Source organism: Salvia splendens, chromosome 2 (genome assembly GCF_004379255.2).
Source record: "Salvia splendens isolate huo1 chromosome 2, SspV2, whole genome shotgun sequence".
NCBI lineage: Eukaryota > Viridiplantae > Streptophyta > Magnoliopsida > Lamiales > Lamiaceae > Salvia > Salvia splendens.
The window spans coordinates 9,239,493-9,259,749 of NC_056033.1; the positions used below are offsets into that span (position 1 = coordinate 9,239,493).

Genomic DNA, 20,257 nt, shown 5'->3' on the forward strand with positions numbered 1-20,257 from the left:
ATTGTGCTCGTCCTTGTGGAAGAGCACAACTGTGGGTGTTGTGCTCTTGCTAGAGAGCAGACAGGAATAGTGGCGTCGGGCCCACAACCGTGCTCGCTGGCAAGAGCACGGTTGTGGATACTCTTAATAGGTATTCGGAGTACAAAAGAGAGATTTTCGGATGGATTTGGGCACATAATTCCACCCGGGTGGGGCAGCATTTTAATTGCTCACCAAATTACACTTTATACATCGGGATCATATCCAACGTAACTTTATTTTAAATAAATTTTAATAATTGTGAGAATCGTAAGAATTTTTGTATCTATCCTCTCTTTTGAATTTCAATTTTGGTTACATATATTGATTGATCAAAATGAAAGTATATTTTTTAAACCGAATGTTGTTGAATTGTTGTATATGTAGGGCCAGTTATTAGAATGTCTTCAATTTTATTGAAGAAGATCCAAAGGTCGAGATTCCAAACTCAATACGGCTTCCTTTATTTTCCTTTTCTACTTCTAATTTTTCAGTATTACTCATTTATTTATGAACATGGATAAAAGATATTCACATCACTATATATTATTATGTGAACAAATTAAAACACTCTAAATAAAAGCATAGCAAAAGCATTCCATTTCCATGGGAGGTGCCCAACCAACTTCCGAAGAGGTTCATGACGGCAAACCTCCTCCTCTGGCCACCGCCGAAAAGGAACTAGACGCCGGTGCACAATTTGTTCTCAAATCCAGAGGTGATCGATCACACAAATTTCTGCAATATTATGATCTTATCTTCACCCCTTTGCATCCATCACTGAGCACAACATATTGCTTATAAATTTTGTATAAATGAGGGGAAATTTTTGTAAATTGGATAGTTATTTAAAAATAATAATTGTAGGATCGTGGATACACTGCGGGTACCATTTGTCGACGTCAATCGTAGCTCCGGCGTTGTTGAGCCTTCCCTTTGCATTTGGTTCATTGGGATGGACGGCTGGGATTTTATGTCTGCTGATCGGAGCGCTGGTGACATTCTACTCATATAACTTGCTCTCTCTGGTGCTGGAACACACTGCTCAATTGGGGCACCGCCACCTCCGGTTTCGCGATATGGCCAATCACACATTAGGTATCACTCTCTTTCTCTATCTGCAATTTTAATATTTTTATTCAATTAATGCATGTTGGGTATAAGTATATGTATGATTATATAACTACACAATTCAGGTGTATACAATATTTAATATGTATGACATTCACCAATTTAGAGGAGTTGATTGCAATAGTTTTACCTTGAACATCATGACAATTTCTTAATTCAATTTGTCTATCACATCCTTTATACTTGGTCAATTTTAGTAGCTTACTTTCCTCATTCAATGCATTAATTATTACAGTAGTACTATTTACTTCACTCGAAGAGGTTTATCCCTCCAGTCTGTATGGAGTAGGATGCCAACCAAATTTTAAAATTAAATTGGTTAATTAGTGATTACGAGTTATGGTGGTGCTGGATCCCACTCATGAAATTTTCATAAATTAATATCTAAATTAAAATGTGATAGGCTTTTAATCCTATCAGATTGTAAGCATCTGTGTTTGTCGTAAAGATTGAAGAAAACAATAGCAAAACCTACTTTAAGTTCTAGGTAAAACAGGGTCCTTCGAGAATTTAAACTTTATTTCATATATCTCGATGATTTTGACTCTCTAATGGATCCTATTATTTATAGGATCACAACCCTGCTTGATTCGGGAAAGAATGAAGAAGAAAACTCGAAAAGATTTAGTAAATCTATCCTAATTTAAAAGGGCCCGATGAAAGGAAATAAATAGCAAAAATAAGGAAAAACAATTAATTAATATCTATCTAATAAAGCTCATAATCAGCGAGGTGTTATGGCATGCCCGCGTTACGCTTCGGTCGTTCCGATCCTTCGGTCACGGGCTGCTCCTCATCATCGTTTGATTTGTCGACTTCTTCATCTTCTATGTCTGTTCCGAGTGGCTCGTCGGCATTTGTATGGGGTGGCTGGTGCAGGTCCCTATCGAAATGTTACTATTATTGAATTTTGTTGTCAGTCATAAATCAGGTATGTTTTTGTTTTATAGATATTACCATCAATAAACATCGAGTCGACTATAGATAAAATACAAATCTAATCAAATAAAAGGCATGGAAGAAATACTCGTACTAGTTTTCTTTTCTTACTAGGCGACACTTTTAGCTAGTATTTCATTTTTGTTAGAAATAAAATGAGGCCGATATTTGTGAAACGTGGAGCGAGGATCTGTAGTCAGAGCCGTATATAGATTGATTTTCTAATATTTATTGCTGGTCCAGAACTTGGACTTTTCCCCATTAAGTGTTTTATCTTATGTGTCACTATTTTATCACTACTATGTCTGTGAATTTATATGCAAAGATCGTATACTAAATTGTTTTATTCGGAAGTTTTAACCTTAAATATATGGGGCTGTTCTAAATTGTTTATATTTGGAAATTTGGAAGTTTTAACCTTAAATATTTGGTCCCGTTCTAAATGCTTTATAGACTAAAGTTCATTTTTAGTTCTGAATATATGCTCGTTTTATAATTTTGGTTCAAAATATTTAAATCTTTTGAATATCGAACAAATTAAATAATTCTTTTTTTGACAACTCCTTTTAGATATTTGGAAGTTTTCTTGTGAGTTGTGACTAAAGTTCTAATTTTGGTATTATAGAGAGGGGTTCAAATACATTGTCACATGTTGCATTTTTGTAAAAGACAAACGAAAAAGAAATAATTATCTGTCAACGAAACTCAACATGTGACAAACATTATCTCTTGTTCATTTGTCTTTTCAAAAACTCAGACATGTGAAATGTATTTGGGTCTATCCCTACCATGCCAAAATTGCATTGTTACATGATTAACCATCTTACCTCTATTCTTATCCTAGATTCCTATGACTAATCTAATCCTAGACAACCCTAATTTTGGCTTATTGCCTTTTATATCTCACTTGTACTTACTTTGTATATCAAATCGAACGTTAGCTTGAGGTTTATATTTGTCATAAAACTATACTACCTCAATTATACTACTCCTATAAGATAGGGATTTGCAGTTGAAATGGTCTGAATGAAAAAAAGAAAAGTAATCATATCTTTTTGAAGATTAAAAAGAGAAGTGAATTGATTATAATTGGGTTGAGTGTTAACAGGAGCAAGGTGGGGCAAATATTATGTTGGACCAATTCAATTCCTGGTGTGCTATGGTGCTGTAGTTGGGTGTACGCTTTTGGGAGGACAGTGCATCAAGGTCACTTCCCACTCTTCCTCACTAATCTACTTTTCAAATATTAAGCATTTATTTAGATAAGTCAAATGAACTATACCATAATACCACTCACCCATCATGATAATTATTTTTGCAGTCTATATTTCCTCCCTTATCTTCTGGAGTAAGAATTAATCAAATATTCACTTTATGTTTCGAGTTAGAGGATGTTGGAATATTCTTTTTCAACAGGTGTATATAAGAGACAATTACTTTTCTAAGTTAACTGAGCTGGAATTGCGTTGTAGTATCTATATTACATAAAACCAAAATGCAAGGAGAGACATTGTACATAGGATTTTTGGCACCTAGTAATTGGGATTAATCTTGATTTTTTCAGGCTATATACTTGCTGTCAAATCCCGAAGGAAACATGAAACTCTATGAATTTGTGATAATATTTGGTGGGCTAATGCTAATATTAGCTCAAATCCCATCTTTTCATTCGTTGAGACATATCAACTTGGTTTCTTTGGTACTATCCCTCACCTACAGTGCATGCGCTACTGCTGGTTCTGTATATATTGGTGAGTATTACTGTTTCACTCCCATATATAACAACATTCAATTATCACATCATTTTTTATTTTGGAATTCTTACTATGATTAGCTGATCAAATTTCCAAGGGACCTCATCCAAGGGACCAAGAAAAGATTACTCTTTAAACGGAGACCACCAAACTCGAATTTTTGGTATCTTCAATGCAATGGCCATTATCGCAACCACTTATGGCAATGGGATCATCCCAGAGATACAGGTCATATATATATATATATATATAATCTAGGAATGTGTTTCAAAAATGAAATACGGGGCCTAACAACGTGCAACATTTGTAGGCGACACTAGCGCCTCCGGTGAAGGGGAAGATGTTCAAGGGGCTATGCATTTGCTATGCAGTTGTACTCACAACTTTCTTCAGTGTTTCCATTTCTGGATATTGGGCATTTGGAAACCTAGCTCAAGGCCTAGTTCTCAACAACTTCTTAGAAGACGGCAAACCGCTCTTGCCCAAATGGTTCATTTTGATGACCAATGCCATCACGATTCTGCAGTTATCAGCTGTTGCCGTGGTGAGATCACACACTCCTGAACTTAATTTGTTAAATAAGAAACTCTAAAGCTGCATGTGTACAGGTGTACTTGCAACCAACAAACGAGATTCTTGAACGAACATTTGCAGATGCCAAGAAGGGGGAGTTCTCTGCACGCAACGTGGTTCCGAGGCTGATCTCGAGGTCGCTCTCCGTAGCTGTGGCAACCACCATCGCTGCAATGCTCCCGTTTTTTGGGGACATCAACGCACTCATTGGGGCATTTGGATTCATGCCTCTTGACTTTGTGCTTCCTTTTGTGTTGTTCAACGCAACGTTCAAACCATCAAAAAGGGGGCTTACCTTTTGGGTGAATACTTCCATTGCTGTGGTGTTCTCAGTAATAGGGGTTGTAGCGGCAGTGGCAGCAGTGAGGCAGATCATTCTCGATGCCAAAACATACCGATTGTTTGCCAATGTATGATCACATGTATTCTAACTTGTATGTTATATACATAGTAGTTAGTTGTTATCAATTATTGCTACTCGATCGTGGTCGTGATTCAATTCATCAAAATGCATGGTTAATATCGAGAAAGATTATCTATCTAAGCTAGTCAAATACAGAAGCTGACCTTTCCACAACATTTGGAGAAGCTTTGAGCTTCTGTCATTTTCCGTAAATTGATTTACACCCACAAACTTCTCAACTCGGATAACAATAAAAAAACTTGGTAGTTTCAATAATACATCAGTACGATAAGACCCCAAGACATATACTAGCATGCATCAAGATATAATAATTATTAACAAAATTTGAACTGCAAATCTCTATCAAAGTAATTTGGTGTTAAAAGCTAGGCACCAGACAACTTCCTTGAAAAAATGAGTGCTCACAATAGCTAATTCCCAGTGTTACAATGGTGGATCTCCCTGTGTTCAAATTGCTATCAATCTCCACAATCCAGAAACTCAACAAAGCGTGCTTTAGCACCCATTTCTTCAGATCGTTATACTTTTTCTTTAATTAACTTACATGAAGTACTCTACCATTTTACCATCTACTATATTCAAGATAAATACAACATGCGACATTACTCCATCATATAACTATCTATCAATGAAAGAAAGTTATATGTAAATACTTCACAACATAACCTTATTTCTCCTGCTCCATTGAATAATTGAATATTCACCTGTTTTATGATGACAAATCTTCATCATTGGAGCTCCTCACTGAAAGCAGTGATTGTTCTTCAGAGAGCATAAGCCATTTTTGTAACAACTCCACCACAGATTGAAACAATTATTCTACATGCTTCAACTTCTCACTAGCTTCCAATGAATCCCAATGGTCTTCGAGGGAACATGATATCGCTCGTAATATTATTCCTCAATGAACCAGAATCCAGTCATATAATGAGGAATCCGCAGGAGAGGTTCCTTGGGAAACTGACACTGTTAATTGCATCATTCAAAAGCTAGTCTAAGTGAAGACAATTTTCAGTTCCTCTATTCGTGCAGTTCGCACTTCTTGGTCAGTTAGAGCACCAGATATCATTCTCTGCTTCCTAGCCTGCACTGCTTCCATTCTCTCCTCAACGGTATCCTGCCACATGATGATATTCACATTAGCATAACTTGCCCCACAACCAACACAAGCTTCAAGACTTTCAGATATCAAGATTCAGTCTGAAACACATACTAGAGATCCCCCATCAACAGTAAATTGTGCAGTAAAATACCTTCACAATAAATCATTTGATTACAACTTTATTAGTTTGTCCAATGCGATGAATCCGCATGACTGCTTGTTCTTCAACTGCTGGATTCCACCATGGATCCTATACAAAGTAAATTACATGCAAGCAAACGTAAAATGTCTTGTATTGATAGTAGCTACTAAGCAAAAAACATAAATGATTCCTCACCTAGATTTAGAGGCAAATTAATGCAATAATGCATTAGATCTTACAGCTTATACCATAGATAATAGAACATAGGGAACACATTTTTACATATTTGTCAAAAACTGCATAGGAATCTTAACATGCCTGAACCCTTACCATGACAAATGCATTAGATGCTGCAGTGAGATTAATTCCGACTCCACCGGCCTTCAGTGACATAAGTAACACCTGTGAGAAAACAAACGTAAACATGATGATGATGAGGATCTCAGCCCTTTAACTTGAGGGTAAAAGAAAATACCACCAAAAATAAAACAAAATCAAAGAACAGACAGCACACCTTAATGTTATCATCCTCAGAAAACTGTTTTATTACTTTTTCTCGCTGTTGTTGGTTCAGGGTTCCATCTAGTCGAAGGAATGTAATATTACTCCTATGGATAACATAAACAAATCAATCTATAATCAAACCAAGAGAATAACATGGATGAATGTAGCAGATACAAAAGGATAAAGGACATTACAGTAAAATGAAATCCTAGTAAGAGGCTTCAGTCATAAAAGTTGCTTTCAAAATGCAGGGCCATTAAGTCAGTTATGCACTGACTTGATATCTTATATTCATTTCGTGTCCATTTTACAGATAATTTGATTCTTAGATTCCCCTGCCAAGGCAAGGGGAAGAAGAGATTATACAATTAGCTGATCATGTTTAGAAGTAATTGTGGATGTTGGGACTGCTATGAGGTGCGTTGGTATTGATTTACCAACACACCTCCTCGTTTTAAGACACTGTGGCTTATGGGTGACCCTGGTAACAATAACAAAAAAGGAATCCGTAAAAACTTAGGATCCGAAACCATGATAAAATATTACCCTCATGACCACTTTCATCCTCCAAGACTAAGCTACCATTTACTTAAGATGGTACTTGCTAACATGCCAAGCAACTTTCTTTTGAAAAGACTAATCACCCTTTGCTCGTCCCCTAGGAAACAGAAGTCCCATTTCCCAGTATATAAAGAGAACTACTGACTTTGCAGCATATGAAGTAGCTGTGCTTACGCCTCCAACACCAATGGCAGAGGAATTCTATCAATGTGAATCAATAAATCACAGGAAAATTTGGTCTTCGGATGAAAGGGGCAAATCATAATACGAGATGAGACATTAACAGGCTGAGCGCTGAACAAAAAACATTATTTGGAAATAAAAAGTGGAATGTGACTATGTGAGTAAGGGGGTTGAAGCAATACCGAGAAAGAGGAATTTGCAATAGATCAAAAAAGGCAGTCCATTGACTGAACACAATGCTTTTTGTGCCTGCAGATTCCAGATTTCCTAATTCACCCATAAGAGCAGAAACTTTGGAAGATTCCACCCAGTTTTTTTCAACATCAACCTGGAACCGACTATCAGTTGGGGCAGTAATCAGCTCCTGCTTGCTAACTGCCTTCCTGTAAGAAGTCAAAGATACACATCAGTTCTTATAAGATGTTGACCACGTAGCTCTCCTATATTCACTGCTTTGTATTTTTACGTTCTCACTATATAGGATTAGCTAAGCAAGACAATGTATTGCTACCTACACAGTGGACAAAGGCCAGACATAGAGCCTCTCCAGCTTGACAATACACACTCTCGGCACAGTCGATGAGCACAAGGTGTCAATACTGCATCTTCAAAAGCTTCCAAACATATAGGACATTCTCCTTCTTCCCCTTTGCGTAACTCCTCCACAACTTCCTGAATATAGGCACGTGAAGGTATATCTTTAGTTTGCCCATTCACATTGTCCTGTCCATCCTTCAAGAACCGCTTTGCCAGTTTATTCAAATCAGAGTACTCTTGAGTGTCGCCTCGGCTGACAGATGATCAACAAAATCACAGCGTAAGTTAACTGAAACTGACCAGTTTATGCATGTGAGGGTGTATCAAAATGTATCAGGAAATAGGTACCAATATTAATTATGCAAGTAATTGCATGGACTTGTGCATGTGTACATGCATGAATACTGCCCACAAAAGTAAATGTAAGTCCTGTATAAATGACTACATTGATAATATGCATCACAAATACACCAGATACTATAATACAAAGAACCTCCAGAAGCATGTGGCATAAGCCTAAGCCATATGCAGTATTAAAATTAAGAAAGTCTGAATAGCTTATTTTCCTGCCAGTTCATTGGCAAGAAGTACCAGAAATTTTTGGTCAGACCGTCAAACCAACAAAGTGTTTCCCAAAATAAAGGTTAGTTTTCTAAAAAACGGATTGAGGACTATTTCATGATTTAAAAGTTTTAAAACTTTAAAATGCGGAGCTTTCCAATTTGATTTCTCAGAGGCTTGTAGGTAACATGGTTTTCTTATACTAAGTAGATACTCCTCCGCCACCTATTTGCCACCTTTTGACCGGAACTGGTTTAATAATCTGGTTGACTTAGTTGCTGAAAAGTGTCGTGAGTGAAAAAAGGGTCCCACTTAGTTGGTAGGTGTGTTGTGAGTGGGTTTTGTGATGGGTCCAACAAACAAAGCCATTCTTTGCAGATAATGAGATATAGAAGATTAAAAGATTAGGTGTATATTACTACAAATGGACATGAAAAATCATTTGTGTACACATCGAAAAGGAAACTGTTGCAAATAGGTGGTGGACAGAGGGAGTATGAAGAATCTAGGGATGAGTGACATGAAAAAAAGTGGCCTGCTAGACTGTAAAATCCCAGGATAGCCATAAAATATCTTCACCTCATGACAAGGAATGGATGATCACAGCATTGACGAAGACGTAAAAGCAATTCTAGCATAGAAGCATAGTTGTGAAGAACCCGGCCTTGCTCCACAAATTGGTTAAACTTTACCTATTGATGCATAAATAAAGTATAAGTCAAGCAGCAATATCAAATGTGACTTTGAGACATAAGAGACTTGTACCTTTGATTTTTTTTAAAATCTTTTTCGGCTTCAGTCAGATTGCAATACACTACTTGAATATCCGCAGGTGGCAAAACTAAAATTTGCCTGCAGACCAATCAAATTTTTAAAAAATCCCAAGCTGTACAAGAAAAGAAGAAACAACTAAAATACAATAACTTCAGGAAACCCACCTGCCTTCTCTATCTGTGCTAGACTTGGTTCTTCTTAACATAATTGACTTTAGGATAGATTGAACCAACGTTAATCCCCTCCCATCACCCGCCTCAAAAGGTTTCTGCACAAGCTTATTCCACCAGGAATTGAACGGGAGTGTGTTTATCACCATGGTACTTTATCGAGAATTCACCAGTAACTCATACGCAAAAGAATATGGCTTAACAATAACAACCACATCACAAGATCATCAACCTAGTAACATGTGAAGCAGTTCAAAGATTGAGGCACTCAATAATTAAGAGTCGGAAGAATGCTTAGCTTAGTTTATAGCATAAGAAAAATAATAGGAGTATAAGCCAATTAGTTCTGGTTCCCAGAACAAGGGATTTAAGAGATAGTCCATATGAGACCAATTAAGACTGGCCACTTTAGAGTTGAAATGGCCCAATGAGCAGAGAGGAAGCACTTCAATAAAAATTTTATTCAACTTCCAGAAATCCCTACCTTCTACAAACGCATGATGCATTATTGGGTTACAGGACCATCAAAAATACAAATAAAGAAACTATTCAGATAACAGATGGGAAACATGGCATATATGATCTGATTTATCTGGAAAGTTCAATGAAACACAGTCAAATAGTGACTGATTAGGGACAGACACAATTACAACTGTAAGATTGTTAAAAACCTTATTAAAACATAAAGACCTACCAAGCCCAGCTTCCCCATGGTTCAATCTTCAAAAATCGAAGTAGATTATAGACATCCTCCAAGCTGTTCTGTTACAAGGAGATACATCTGGTACATTACTAGATTGCACAGGTAAAGAATTGATACAAGTATCTCTATTGAATAAACTAGAGGCCTAGTGCAGAAAAAATTATCTACATCAAGAGTCAAGACATCAAAGATACTCCAGACCGCGAAGTTCACAACTTCTAGAAAGTAAATTGAAAGACATTAAGCAAACATGGCCCAATACCAGTGTAATAGCAATATAGCATAAAAATGAAAGCATTAGTTAAAGAAGTTCCAACTGACATGCCAGGAAGTTTCAACATTGGAAACTTGAGTAAAAAGAACACAAGTGGCATAAGCCGTAAGGAACAAAGGAAGAAAAAACATATGAAGGAATTGTATATGTTGATATGATAATACACTGACGTTATTCACTGAGCATGTAGAGGTACCAAAAGGCAATAATAATCATTAACCTGGATAGGTGTTCCAGTTACACACCATCTACGATCAGCAGCAAGGGCAGCAGCAGCAATTGAAATTTGGCTTTTGGGTGATTTTATAGTATGTGCCTCATCAAGCACCACTCTGAACCATCGAACAGAATATAATCATCCATTCTCTTCAGCACCCTATGAAATGAAATTAAAAAAAAAAGAAACGAAAAGGTATCCCATACATACTGTGGGGGTACATAGAAGAATTTTTTCAAGAAACTATACACAATCAAGGACGAAGAGGGGTGGGGGAAATCTTCCTGGGCTAAAATCTAAATCCTATTATTCAAGCAATGTAGAGTACCTCTACTGAAAACTCAGAAGCCAGCACTCCGTATGTAGTTAATACAACATCACTTTGTGCAAGAACTTTTGCATCCTTTGATCTACTTTGCCCATAATGAACGTATAGTGACAAAGTCCCAGATTGCGCATGAGTTTCAATTTCTGTCTAAGAAAGAAAAATGCAATATAATCAACATAAGTTTGGTATTCAAACATATCAGATGGCTAACACTGTTTCACTTTAACCCCTGTACATATCACTAAATACCAACAAGTGAGGCACATACCTTCCACTGGCCAATAAGTGTCATTGGGCATATAATGAGATTGCCACCACCAACAAGCGGGGCTCTTTTCTTCATAAGCTTTTCAAAACCAGTAAATTTTGAAGATTTTTTCTGAGGTATTGGTGATTTATCGGAACTCAAGTTTGCTTCACAATTGTCATTGGGAGACTGACTGGTAGATGAACAACTCAGCGACCCAACTCTTTCGGAATTCGTGAGAAGGAGAGATAGGGTCATTATAGTCTTCCCAAGTCCCATAGAATCTGCCTAAATCTGGAATTGTATGCTCTGTTCAGATGTCTGTTCCAACAAAAGGAAATGCAGGTATGAATAAAATAGAACAAGTAAGAGTATCAACATACTCCTCCTCTAGCCATTTGAAGCGTGCTAGGGAATTCAACCGTTGCATCACCTGAAAAGGCGTTTATGTATAGGACCAAACCCCTCCTACAAACAAATAAAACCAGCTGGCAATTAAAATCCAACTATTTAGTTGGTAATACTGAGCATATTGCAACTTAATATTATAACATACTTGTCAGCAAGTTGATAAGCATCCCAACATGGGTGCATAGTTGTTGCAGCCTCATCCCCACGGTGTCCCCTCTCAAGTTGGATCATCCAACTGAGCCTGCTTCTGGTAAGGGCGAAGCTCACACAGTAGAGTACTAGGAGGCTCCATTTCCTAAGACATCTTGAATTAAATTATGCAAAGCCTAAGGAGAGCACCACAAAGAGACAACAGAGATCATTGAATGCCCTTACCTCTATTTCAGAGCTGTCAGTTACACCTACAATATTGTCAAGGTCATTCTCAGAAACCAATTCTTCATTTTCATCATTATTCATTCCCAGAAGATGCACTCTTGAATTTATTTATATGTGAGATTGGCGGAGACAACAAAGAGCTTTCCTGTTCAATTGAAACTAGCACTATAAATACTTACTTCATTATACATAAGTATCTGGTAGAGTTGCTTATAGTACGGTTAGTACCTCAGAATCTAAAGGCCTCTTCCTTGTATACAGATCTCCAGGAGTAAATTCTGCCTAAATCAAAGTAAAGGTCAGATTCCAGGAGGAGCTGACATGTCATATACACATTTGTTGGCAAAACACGACTACTTCGTTCTAGGGTAAAATGAATACATTATATTATTAAAATATATAAAAAAAAACAATTAACTGTCATTTGTTTGAGGATAAGAAAGTTCACCTTCTTGAAAGGAATAAGTCCCAACAATTTAAATAAAGTTGGAAGGGGGTGAAGAATTGATTCATCGGCTGAATTACTGGCTGCCTTAAGTGACATATGTTGGCTCTTTTGGAACATGGAACTGTTTACGTAAATGCTACACAACCATTAAAGAGAGTGAACTAATTATTTCGCAGTGTAATTGTAATTGAATAGCAATGGCAACAAGCACACGGTTTAGGTAGTTGATAGAAAATGTGAGTTGGATGCAAACTCCCTACACAATCACCAACTTACCTAATCGACAAAACAACAGAATCCATGATTCCCAGCACAGGAGGAGCAGACTTGCAACATCCCTTAACGCAGACCTTCTTATCCCTTACAAGAGGTAAAAGACACCGGCCCCATTCATTTGGAATACGACCAATCTGCATCATTCAATCAATATTGTGTCAAATGACAACATTGACAAGTATTATGACAAACTTATCATTAAGATAGCCACTGGTACTACGACCAATCTGCATCATTCTCTTTATTAAATATTAATATTATATAGACATAAGATATTTTCCAAATTGTAGCAAAATCAAACTTTCAAGCATGTGGATATACTAAATGATCTTAGTCACCACATTGTCATATACCATATTGTAATAGACTTTCAGATAGAAGCATCTGATTTATTTATATTTTTAAGAATAATAAGAAGAAGACTCAACATTACCTCTCCACAAGCGCTGGTAGAAAACCTTATAATCTCAGAGCACGTCGCCACCTGGCGGCCTCACCCACCCCCAATCTTCCCAGGTGAGGGCGTTATCAATTTTTTCTGAGCAGGGAAAGTAAAATTCACCTTCAAAGCCCTCCCTTTACAAGTGGACAGCCCAGTTACCTCAGTGCTTCCCACAAACCACCACTCACTCCCTGTTTCTTCTAACTTTCCACTATCAGTTCAACCATTCCCCCCACACTGGTTGCTTCCACTTATACTCTTTAAATTCACGTCCGATCTCGCAGCAGAATCAGAATGATCTAACCAACTAACATTCTGCTCTACGATAGAGTCGACAACAACCGGAGGCTCCGCATTAAGAGTGCCCTCGGGTTTCTTAGGGAAATCAGGCTTCCGGAAGCTCTTTGGCGTGTCAAAGATGATATTAATCGCGGCGGTTGGGTCATTGTTGGCCAAGTGGAGGGCTCGAATTATGTCCATGTCAGCAAATTCGGCGCCGACGATGGACCGAACAGTGGAGATGATTTCTTCAGTGGCCTTGTTTCCCATCACGAGCGCCAGCAATTGGAATAGAAAATGGAGAAATCAAACATGTAATTTAAGCTTAGGTGTTTGTGCAATTGAGTAGAAATTTATGAACCCTAGAATTTTATTACTTTTAAAAAATAAATGAGTCCAAGTGGCGGGTCAATTGAAATTGTTTGCGAGGTACGGCACCGTTCCCGCCAAATTATTTAATTTCTAGCATGCTATCTCTCCCTCCATCGACTGAGCCAGTAATTCTATATAAGCGGGGTAAAATTATATACAAGACATTTTAAGGTTTTGAAAAGGGGAATTCATAAAAGTATTTCAAAAAAAATTTAAAATTAGTAATCAAAATAGCACAAATAATTTTTTTTGAGGTGGCATTTGCCCCTTGTAGAGTGCATATAGATCCGTCTCTGGTAAATGAATACCCTGGTACAGCAAATTATAAGTCACCAAATTTGAGTATTTTTTTTTCAATTTCATAACTTTAATTCAATTATCTCATTCCATAATCTTAAATTTGGAGAAATTTATGTATATGTACATATACAAAATACTACTTCATGTGAACAAAACGTTAGACTATTTAAATGATACTATCGTTTAATATACCGAGTCAATCATGTTTTTATTTTTATACATGTACGTATCATATCAATAAATTCATACACGGCATACCATTGGCCCGATGGATAGTCCTCTGTGATCCCAAACTTCCAGAGAACTTGGTTTCGATAAAAATAAAGTTCTACCAATAATAACATTATAAACATAGAACGAATCAAGAATATGTGAATATCTATACTAGTAAGTTGCAACTATATACAACTATAACATCATAAGATACAAATTATACATTATAAATTCAGCTTTTGTGAATGCTGTGAAAACCGAGGAAAAAACTCTAGTAGATACGATCCCGTAGATCATCTAAAGCTATGTTTTGCTACATTATTACAGAAAAAACGAAGGTCATACTCATCTGCTAGAATTTTTTCCCCAGCCCCGTTCACCATCTAAACCTATGTATTGCTACATTTCTTTACCTTCTCCAGCTATGGCACTGGACATGGACATGGACAAACACCATCGCACCAGACATGGACAAGCACCATCTTCTCAACGTTTGCTTCACACATACTGCCAGAGAAGAAAACCTAGCATTGCCACCTTGGCTTGACTAGCCCCTATTCCCGTGGTTGCCAGCTCGCTGCAAGAAAAGAATGCTCAAAACAGGGAGGAACTTTTTCTATGTCTAGGATTCTGGAGGGATGGTTGCGCCTGCTCAACTGATGCTCTTGGAGTTGGTGTCCCACTCTCGACGACGTCTTTTTGGGCATCTGAAGCCTGAGGAAGTAGATTGCATCCAGTTGCCTTTTTCATCTCTTCCTTGATTTTACTGAACTCTTCTTCCAGCTCACCAACTCTCGACCTCATCCGTTCCATATCTACTTTTAGCATCTGGTTCTCGTGAACAACTGTTACCCATCCATCTTGACGGACTCTTGGCCCAGCTGCTTCGTTAGGAACTGCCAGAGAAGCTGTAGGCGCACTTTCAGCATCAAGAGCATTTAGGCAGCCAGCTAAGGCCGTCCGCAGCTGCATCTGCTCAAAGAACAGGACCTGTAGTACGACTCTGAGTGGGAGCCTCTCGTTTTGAGATGCGTGTGCACAAGCATCGATTGAGAGTTTCTGAAAATCAATAATGTTGCAAAGCTGCTCCCTCTCTTTATCTGAAAGCCAGGGATGTGCCTGCAGTTCATGATCATTTTTCAAGAAAAAAGAAATTTTTCTTGTGTTGCAGTAGAAAAATAATTCCAAATCACAATTTCTTAAAGTAGAATGCAAATACCAAAAAGATTGTAGCAAAAACATATATGAACCCCTAGAATCCTGTCCAACTACGATAAATAGATCATGGTACAGAAAATCAAAATCCTATTCTATGGTCTTTAAAATGTTTAAATCATCGAAAGAAACTCATGACCAGCGACAAGAGAAGTCTTTCAGAAATGCTAATATACAATCAACAAGATATGTTAACAGGGCATAAATTTTTTCAGGATAAACAATAACAGATGAGATTTCTGACACTAATGAACACAAAGAAAACACAGAACAATGCCAAGGAGGTCATTCAGAATGAAACCTTAAAGTATATATCCAGTGCTCGGTATAACCCATCGTGCAAAGATCTTGAAGATTCTGGTAACGCTTCTGCCAGTCCACGTAATTTTCCAGGTTTCAGGTTTACATCAGAAGCAACCTCTGCTGCATAATTATCTACCAATTTAGCAACTCTCTTGAAACTCACGGATAATGTTGATGTTTCAGGGTCAGTAGATAATGGAGATATCGAAGCTACACTAGACTCCAAAGATACAAAATGACGAATCATCCTTTCAACACAATCGGTGTTGTACAAAGTATCAGAATCAGAATAATTAGGTATCAGTAGACCATCCAGGGTTGCCAAATCGAGTTGCACGCCTATTCTCCTTTCCAGAGAATCCCGGCATGTATTGTTAACTCCCAAGATCAATGAAACACGTAGAAGTCCCAGCAGAAAACGGCAAAAAGATTTTCCTTTCTTCTCTGGCAGAAGTTTGATAACACTTTGCAAAAGAGCAACTTGATTAACATTGGCAGGCATCATGCTGAAACTAGTAACTGTCCTCGACAAACTACTCTGTCCTCCCTGCCATCGGCGACCCAGTCCTGGAAGATACTTTTTACAATAGTACATTATGGCACGTGCTAAGTTCTCCGGACTTATTCCTTTGGCTTCCAATGTCTGAATTAGCCTCTCAAATAACTCGACACAGAGATACGATACATCCTCAAACCACCAGTCAGATTCATTACTATGGATCTTTGCACCAGTATTTATCCCGTTCCACAGAATGCTTCCTCCAGGACTCTGTAGGCTACCATACATCATCATAGGCCATCCGAACAACGAGGGATCCGTACAGATCATTACAGACAATGCATTGATACATTTACTTATAATTTGAAGTTTGTCAGCTCTTGGGATAACTAGTTCACAGCTTTGGAGAGCCAAAATGCAATCCTTCCAGTCTTTTAGGATATGCTTATGAAAATAACTTTTTGATTTGGACAATAAATTGTCTTCACCATACACATCAGTCATCGAAAGATAATCTGCAGCACAATACAAAATTACTATGTTTTTGGGTGTGAACTCTAGCCTCCCACCATAGCAGAATTTTACTACTATGAAAAAAGTGTCGGCACCACCAGGAAACTCTTCAAGACGAACTTGCAATGTCCTCTCGGTGGAACTTTCAGACTCTTCACAGATAGTTGCTATCTTCCCACACCTAGAAATAAGAGGAAACTGGAGCACATACACTTCTATTAGAGTCCAAATAAAATATGGCACAGAAGAGAATGGTAATTCGTCTAGGCTGCCAAAATGCTACACAAAATGCTAAAGAAATACACACAGATGTGTTTAATAATCTTAGTTAGTAGTGCTGTATAAGATTCTAGCATACAAACAAACAGAAAATATACCTAGTTTTCGTTGCACATCCAATGCCAACATATACGTAAGATACTTGTGAACGGCTTCAAAAAAAGAGAGAAAAAGATACCTTGTGGAGATGGAACTTCACTTCATCCACCACCACTGTTATATCACTTTGCAAACTTGAACTGCTGAACCTGATAGAAAAGGAACTTAAACTGAGAAATTCTGGGTAAGTTAAATTTGAGTACTAAAGCAATTTACAAATTCAATCAGTGACAGTAGTTTCAGCAAAGTTTCACAAACTTATGGATAAACAGGTGAAGATAATCTATTTATGAAAAAAACTAAAGCTCCAGACTGAGAGGTCCTTAACCTGATATAATGGTTTACAGAGGAAGACCTGATTTGGTGATTATCTCATTCAATAGGATCAATACTGGCCACTTGCACCTTTTAGCCATAACACTCACTCAAATTGCATACCGACTAGCCTATACCTACCCCCTCCTTATGACATGCTAGACATATCATTATTCAGCACGCCTGTATCCATTTGCCACTAGAATCATACTATCATCCGAATAACTACAAAAACAGTCAAATATCTTCACATATTTATACTCAACCAAGTAGACTGAAAGAAAGGGATAAGCTGAATCACATAGTAGTTTCTAGGGAGGAACGTATACGGGTATGCTCAAACACACTAAACTGAATATTGTAAGAGAACAAAGGATGAAATTGACATAGTGCATACAATCTTGTAGTTAGACCATTTGTAATCAGTGCCCCTTCCAAAAATCACAGAGATTAACCACAAGAACATTGTCACAATGCCATTGAATCAGTTGTGACTACCCACTTACTTTTCTGGCCAAAATCTCAACAAAGTTAACAAGAACCTCATTTAGGGTCCACCGTAGGAGAAGAGCCATTAATTACTTATGATTTTTTCTTAAATGCCCCTTCTCAATATTTCAAAATTTGTTGATAATATATTTTTGCCCCTTCTCACATCAATTCCTGGCTGTGCTCCTGTCCCTTTTGCTTGTTTGGTGCTATGATTTAGTTAATAGTATTTGGTAATATAAATACCCCGGAAATATAAAATAAAATAAGAATCGAAGGTTAACTCGCACATTAAAAACAAAACGTTAACTTGAGTTTATGCACGCTAATAACAATACAATGAGAGAAAGAGAACGAGAGAGTTACCAGTCATCTCCTTGGCGATGGAATCCAGAAGTTCTCCCAGGAGCCATCAGTCGGCCAAAGGCTCTTCTTCAATAAAACTCCTCCTTTTCTTCAATTGAATTGAATTCAAATTCATTCTCCCCCTCCAAATAATAAATGCAGAGGGCTCCCATCATTTCAATTTTGAGTTCACTTGAGAAACATGAGAGACCCTGATATTATTACTCCTTATTTTCACAGCTCAGCAAACCATTAATTAAGCACACATCCATAACCCTACCAAAAGTGCAGGCCACCAACCTATCACAAGTCACAACCACAGATTGATTGATCCCCGGTTTTTAAAAAGACAATAATGGAAAATAAAAGACCAAGGTTTACCCGGTCTAATTTGGGGCATTATCATGAATAGCTAAAACAAGAAGCAATTATAACTCATAAAGACTCCATCTTTACAGCCCCGTTGTCTGTGTTTTGGCTCATCAGTTGTCTCAACTCTCAAGATTCGCAGTTGTACATTTGTGATATATTCCGTGGATTGGAGAGCAAATAGAACAAAAGCAATCATATATTGACAGTGGGAGAACCGTTGTGTCGAGTCGAAGAGAAAGAGATTGAGGAAAGTGGCGTTTCTTACTTGAAAAACACTTCAACTCGCATTCTTCGGTTTTCAATGCTTAATTTTTAACACAAAATCTGGGTTTAGACTCCCATTCTATCGCCTATGGCTTTTGATCAATGAAATTCAGACAGCTCACGTAACGTAATAGAGTTGGCATTTCTATAATTTTAAACTTGATGAAGTTATTTGATCTCTACTGATAACAGTATAGAACTACTTCCCTACATACAATCATACATCATAAATAAAGCCATTGTAGTTTTATTTTTATCAAATTTAATTGTCTATAAAATTTGTATAAATATATACTAGGGGATGAGACGTGATCAATCGCTAACTAATTAGCAATCCAAAATTAAGATCAATTTTTAACCATTAGATTATGAGATCTATTGATTGATATAATGTCAAGTAGATTATATTTTAAATTTAAATAATTATTAAATAAAATTAAAGGGTATTAATGTCAATTTTCTCTTATTAAAATTGTCCAAAAACTTAAAATTTACATAACTCACTCGATTTAAATTATTTTTTCGCAAAAAAAATCAATTTAAAGGTAATTTTATAAGGATTCTAACGAGATCTCAATTGCATATGTTCCGACGACGTTCGGATGATGGAATTTGATGATTTTTATTTCAGTTTTCGCATATGTTGTTAAGCAGATTTTTATCAACAAATACATAAAAAATCTCAATATAATGTATGTAAAATCTCAATATAATGCATGTAAAATCTCAACATAAAGCATGTAAAATCTCAATAAAACTGTGTTGATATTTTCGTGTACTTGTGTTGATATTTGTAATACACTAAGTTGATATAAAAAAATACGAAAATTATGATATGATAATAGAATGACGATCTTACCCTTTTGTTGATATTTTGTCTACTATTTATTGAAATTCGTACGATTTAATCTCATCCACTCATTTTAAAATCTAATGATGGAGATGTAGTCTTGATTTTGGATTATAATGCTATAAGCTAATAAGCAATAGAAGATTACCCTATATACTAGTACTATATTTTTAGACTATAAAACATAAGAAAGTAAAGTTTTTTTTTTTGTTAGAGCACAACCTGGGTAAATAGAAATGATCAAATTTGTTCTTGATACAAAAAGATGTAAAAAAATCCACAGATAAAAAGTATTTTTTTGGTAGAAAGAAAAAAAGTATTTTAAATAAATTAAATATTTGTAGTTTTTTATTTTCATAAAACACTGTAAATATGTTTCACTAGATATCAAATTTGCGGTTGATGTACAACGCTCCAAAAACGTTGTTTCACAATAGAGTAAATTAGTAAAGC

General features: G+C 36.8%; 2 protein-coding genes and 1 pseudogene across 4 annotated transcripts; 1 reads left to right on the forward strand and 2 right to left on the reverse strand.

Annotated features, from left to right (window-relative positions):
- Positions 1 to 462: 462 nt before the first annotated feature.
- LOC121760687 (GABA transporter 1-like) lies at positions 463 to 4,892 on the forward strand. 3 transcript variants are annotated; one of them, XM_042156329.1, is made up of 7 exons: positions 463 to 736; positions 886 to 1,116; positions 3,197 to 3,294; positions 3,653 to 3,839; positions 3,940 to 4,070; positions 4,153 to 4,383; positions 4,451 to 4,892. In XM_042156329.1, exons 1-7 carry the CDS (start codon positions 625 to 627, stop codon positions 4,829 to 4,831), a joined length of 1,371 nt encoding a protein of 456 aa, XP_042012263.1. In that variant the 5' UTR covers positions 463 to 624; the 3' UTR covers positions 4,832 to 4,892. The 3 variants fall into 3 exon arrangements, with proteins under 3 accessions (XP_042012263.1, XP_042012256.1, XP_042012267.1); XM_042156322.1 differs by having other exon boundaries at positions 471 to 736; positions 4,153 to 4,386; XM_042156333.1 differs by lacking the exon at positions 463 to 736 and adding an exon at positions 1,878 to 2,080 and having other exon boundaries at positions 995 to 1,116; positions 4,153 to 4,386.
- A 184-nt stretch (positions 4,893 to 5,076) lies between these two features.
- On the reverse strand, positions 5,077 to 13,706 carry LOC121787303 (annotated as a pseudogene).
- Positions 13,707 to 14,428: 722 nt separating this feature from the next.
- LOC121787312 (BTB/POZ domain-containing protein At3g44820-like) lies at positions 14,429 to 19,093 on the reverse strand. Its single transcript, XM_042186006.1, has 5 exons — positions 18,700 to 19,093; positions 18,340 to 18,618; positions 17,249 to 17,318; positions 15,778 to 16,989; positions 14,429 to 15,380 (listed from the first exon to the last, which is right to left on the reverse strand). The coding sequence occupies exons 2-5, from the start codon at positions 18,384 to 18,386 to the stop codon at positions 14,856 to 14,858; spliced, it is 1,854 nt and encodes a 617-aa protein (XP_042041940.1). The 5' UTR covers positions 18,387 to 18,618; positions 18,700 to 19,093; the 3' UTR covers positions 14,429 to 14,855.
- Positions 19,094 to 20,257: the final 1,164 nt, after the last annotated feature.

Coding starts and splice junctions, on each gene's coding strand:
- LOC121760687 (XM_042156322.1), top strand. CDS start 625: ATGGGAGGTGCCCAACCAACTTCCGAAGAGGTTCATGACGGCAAACCT. Junction 737..885: donor ATTTGTTCTCAAATCCAGAG/GTGATCGATCAC, acceptor TAATAATTGTAG/GATCGTGGATACACTGCGGG. Junction 4,387..4,450: donor AGTTATCAGCTGTTGCCGTG/GTGAGATCACAC, acceptor GCATGTGTACAG/GTGTACTTGCAACCAACAAA.
- LOC121787312 (XM_042186006.1), bottom strand. CDS start 18,386: ATGGCTCCTGGGAGAACTTCTGGATTCCATCGCCAAGGAGATGACTG. Junction 16,990..17,248: donor TGAAGTTCCATCTCCACAAG/GTATCTTTTTCT, acceptor TATGTGCTCCAG/TTTCCTCTTATTTCTAGGTG. Junction 15,381..15,777: donor CACTGGATATATACTTTAAG/GTTTCATTCTGA, acceptor CATGAACTGCAG/GCACATCCCTGGCTTTCAGA.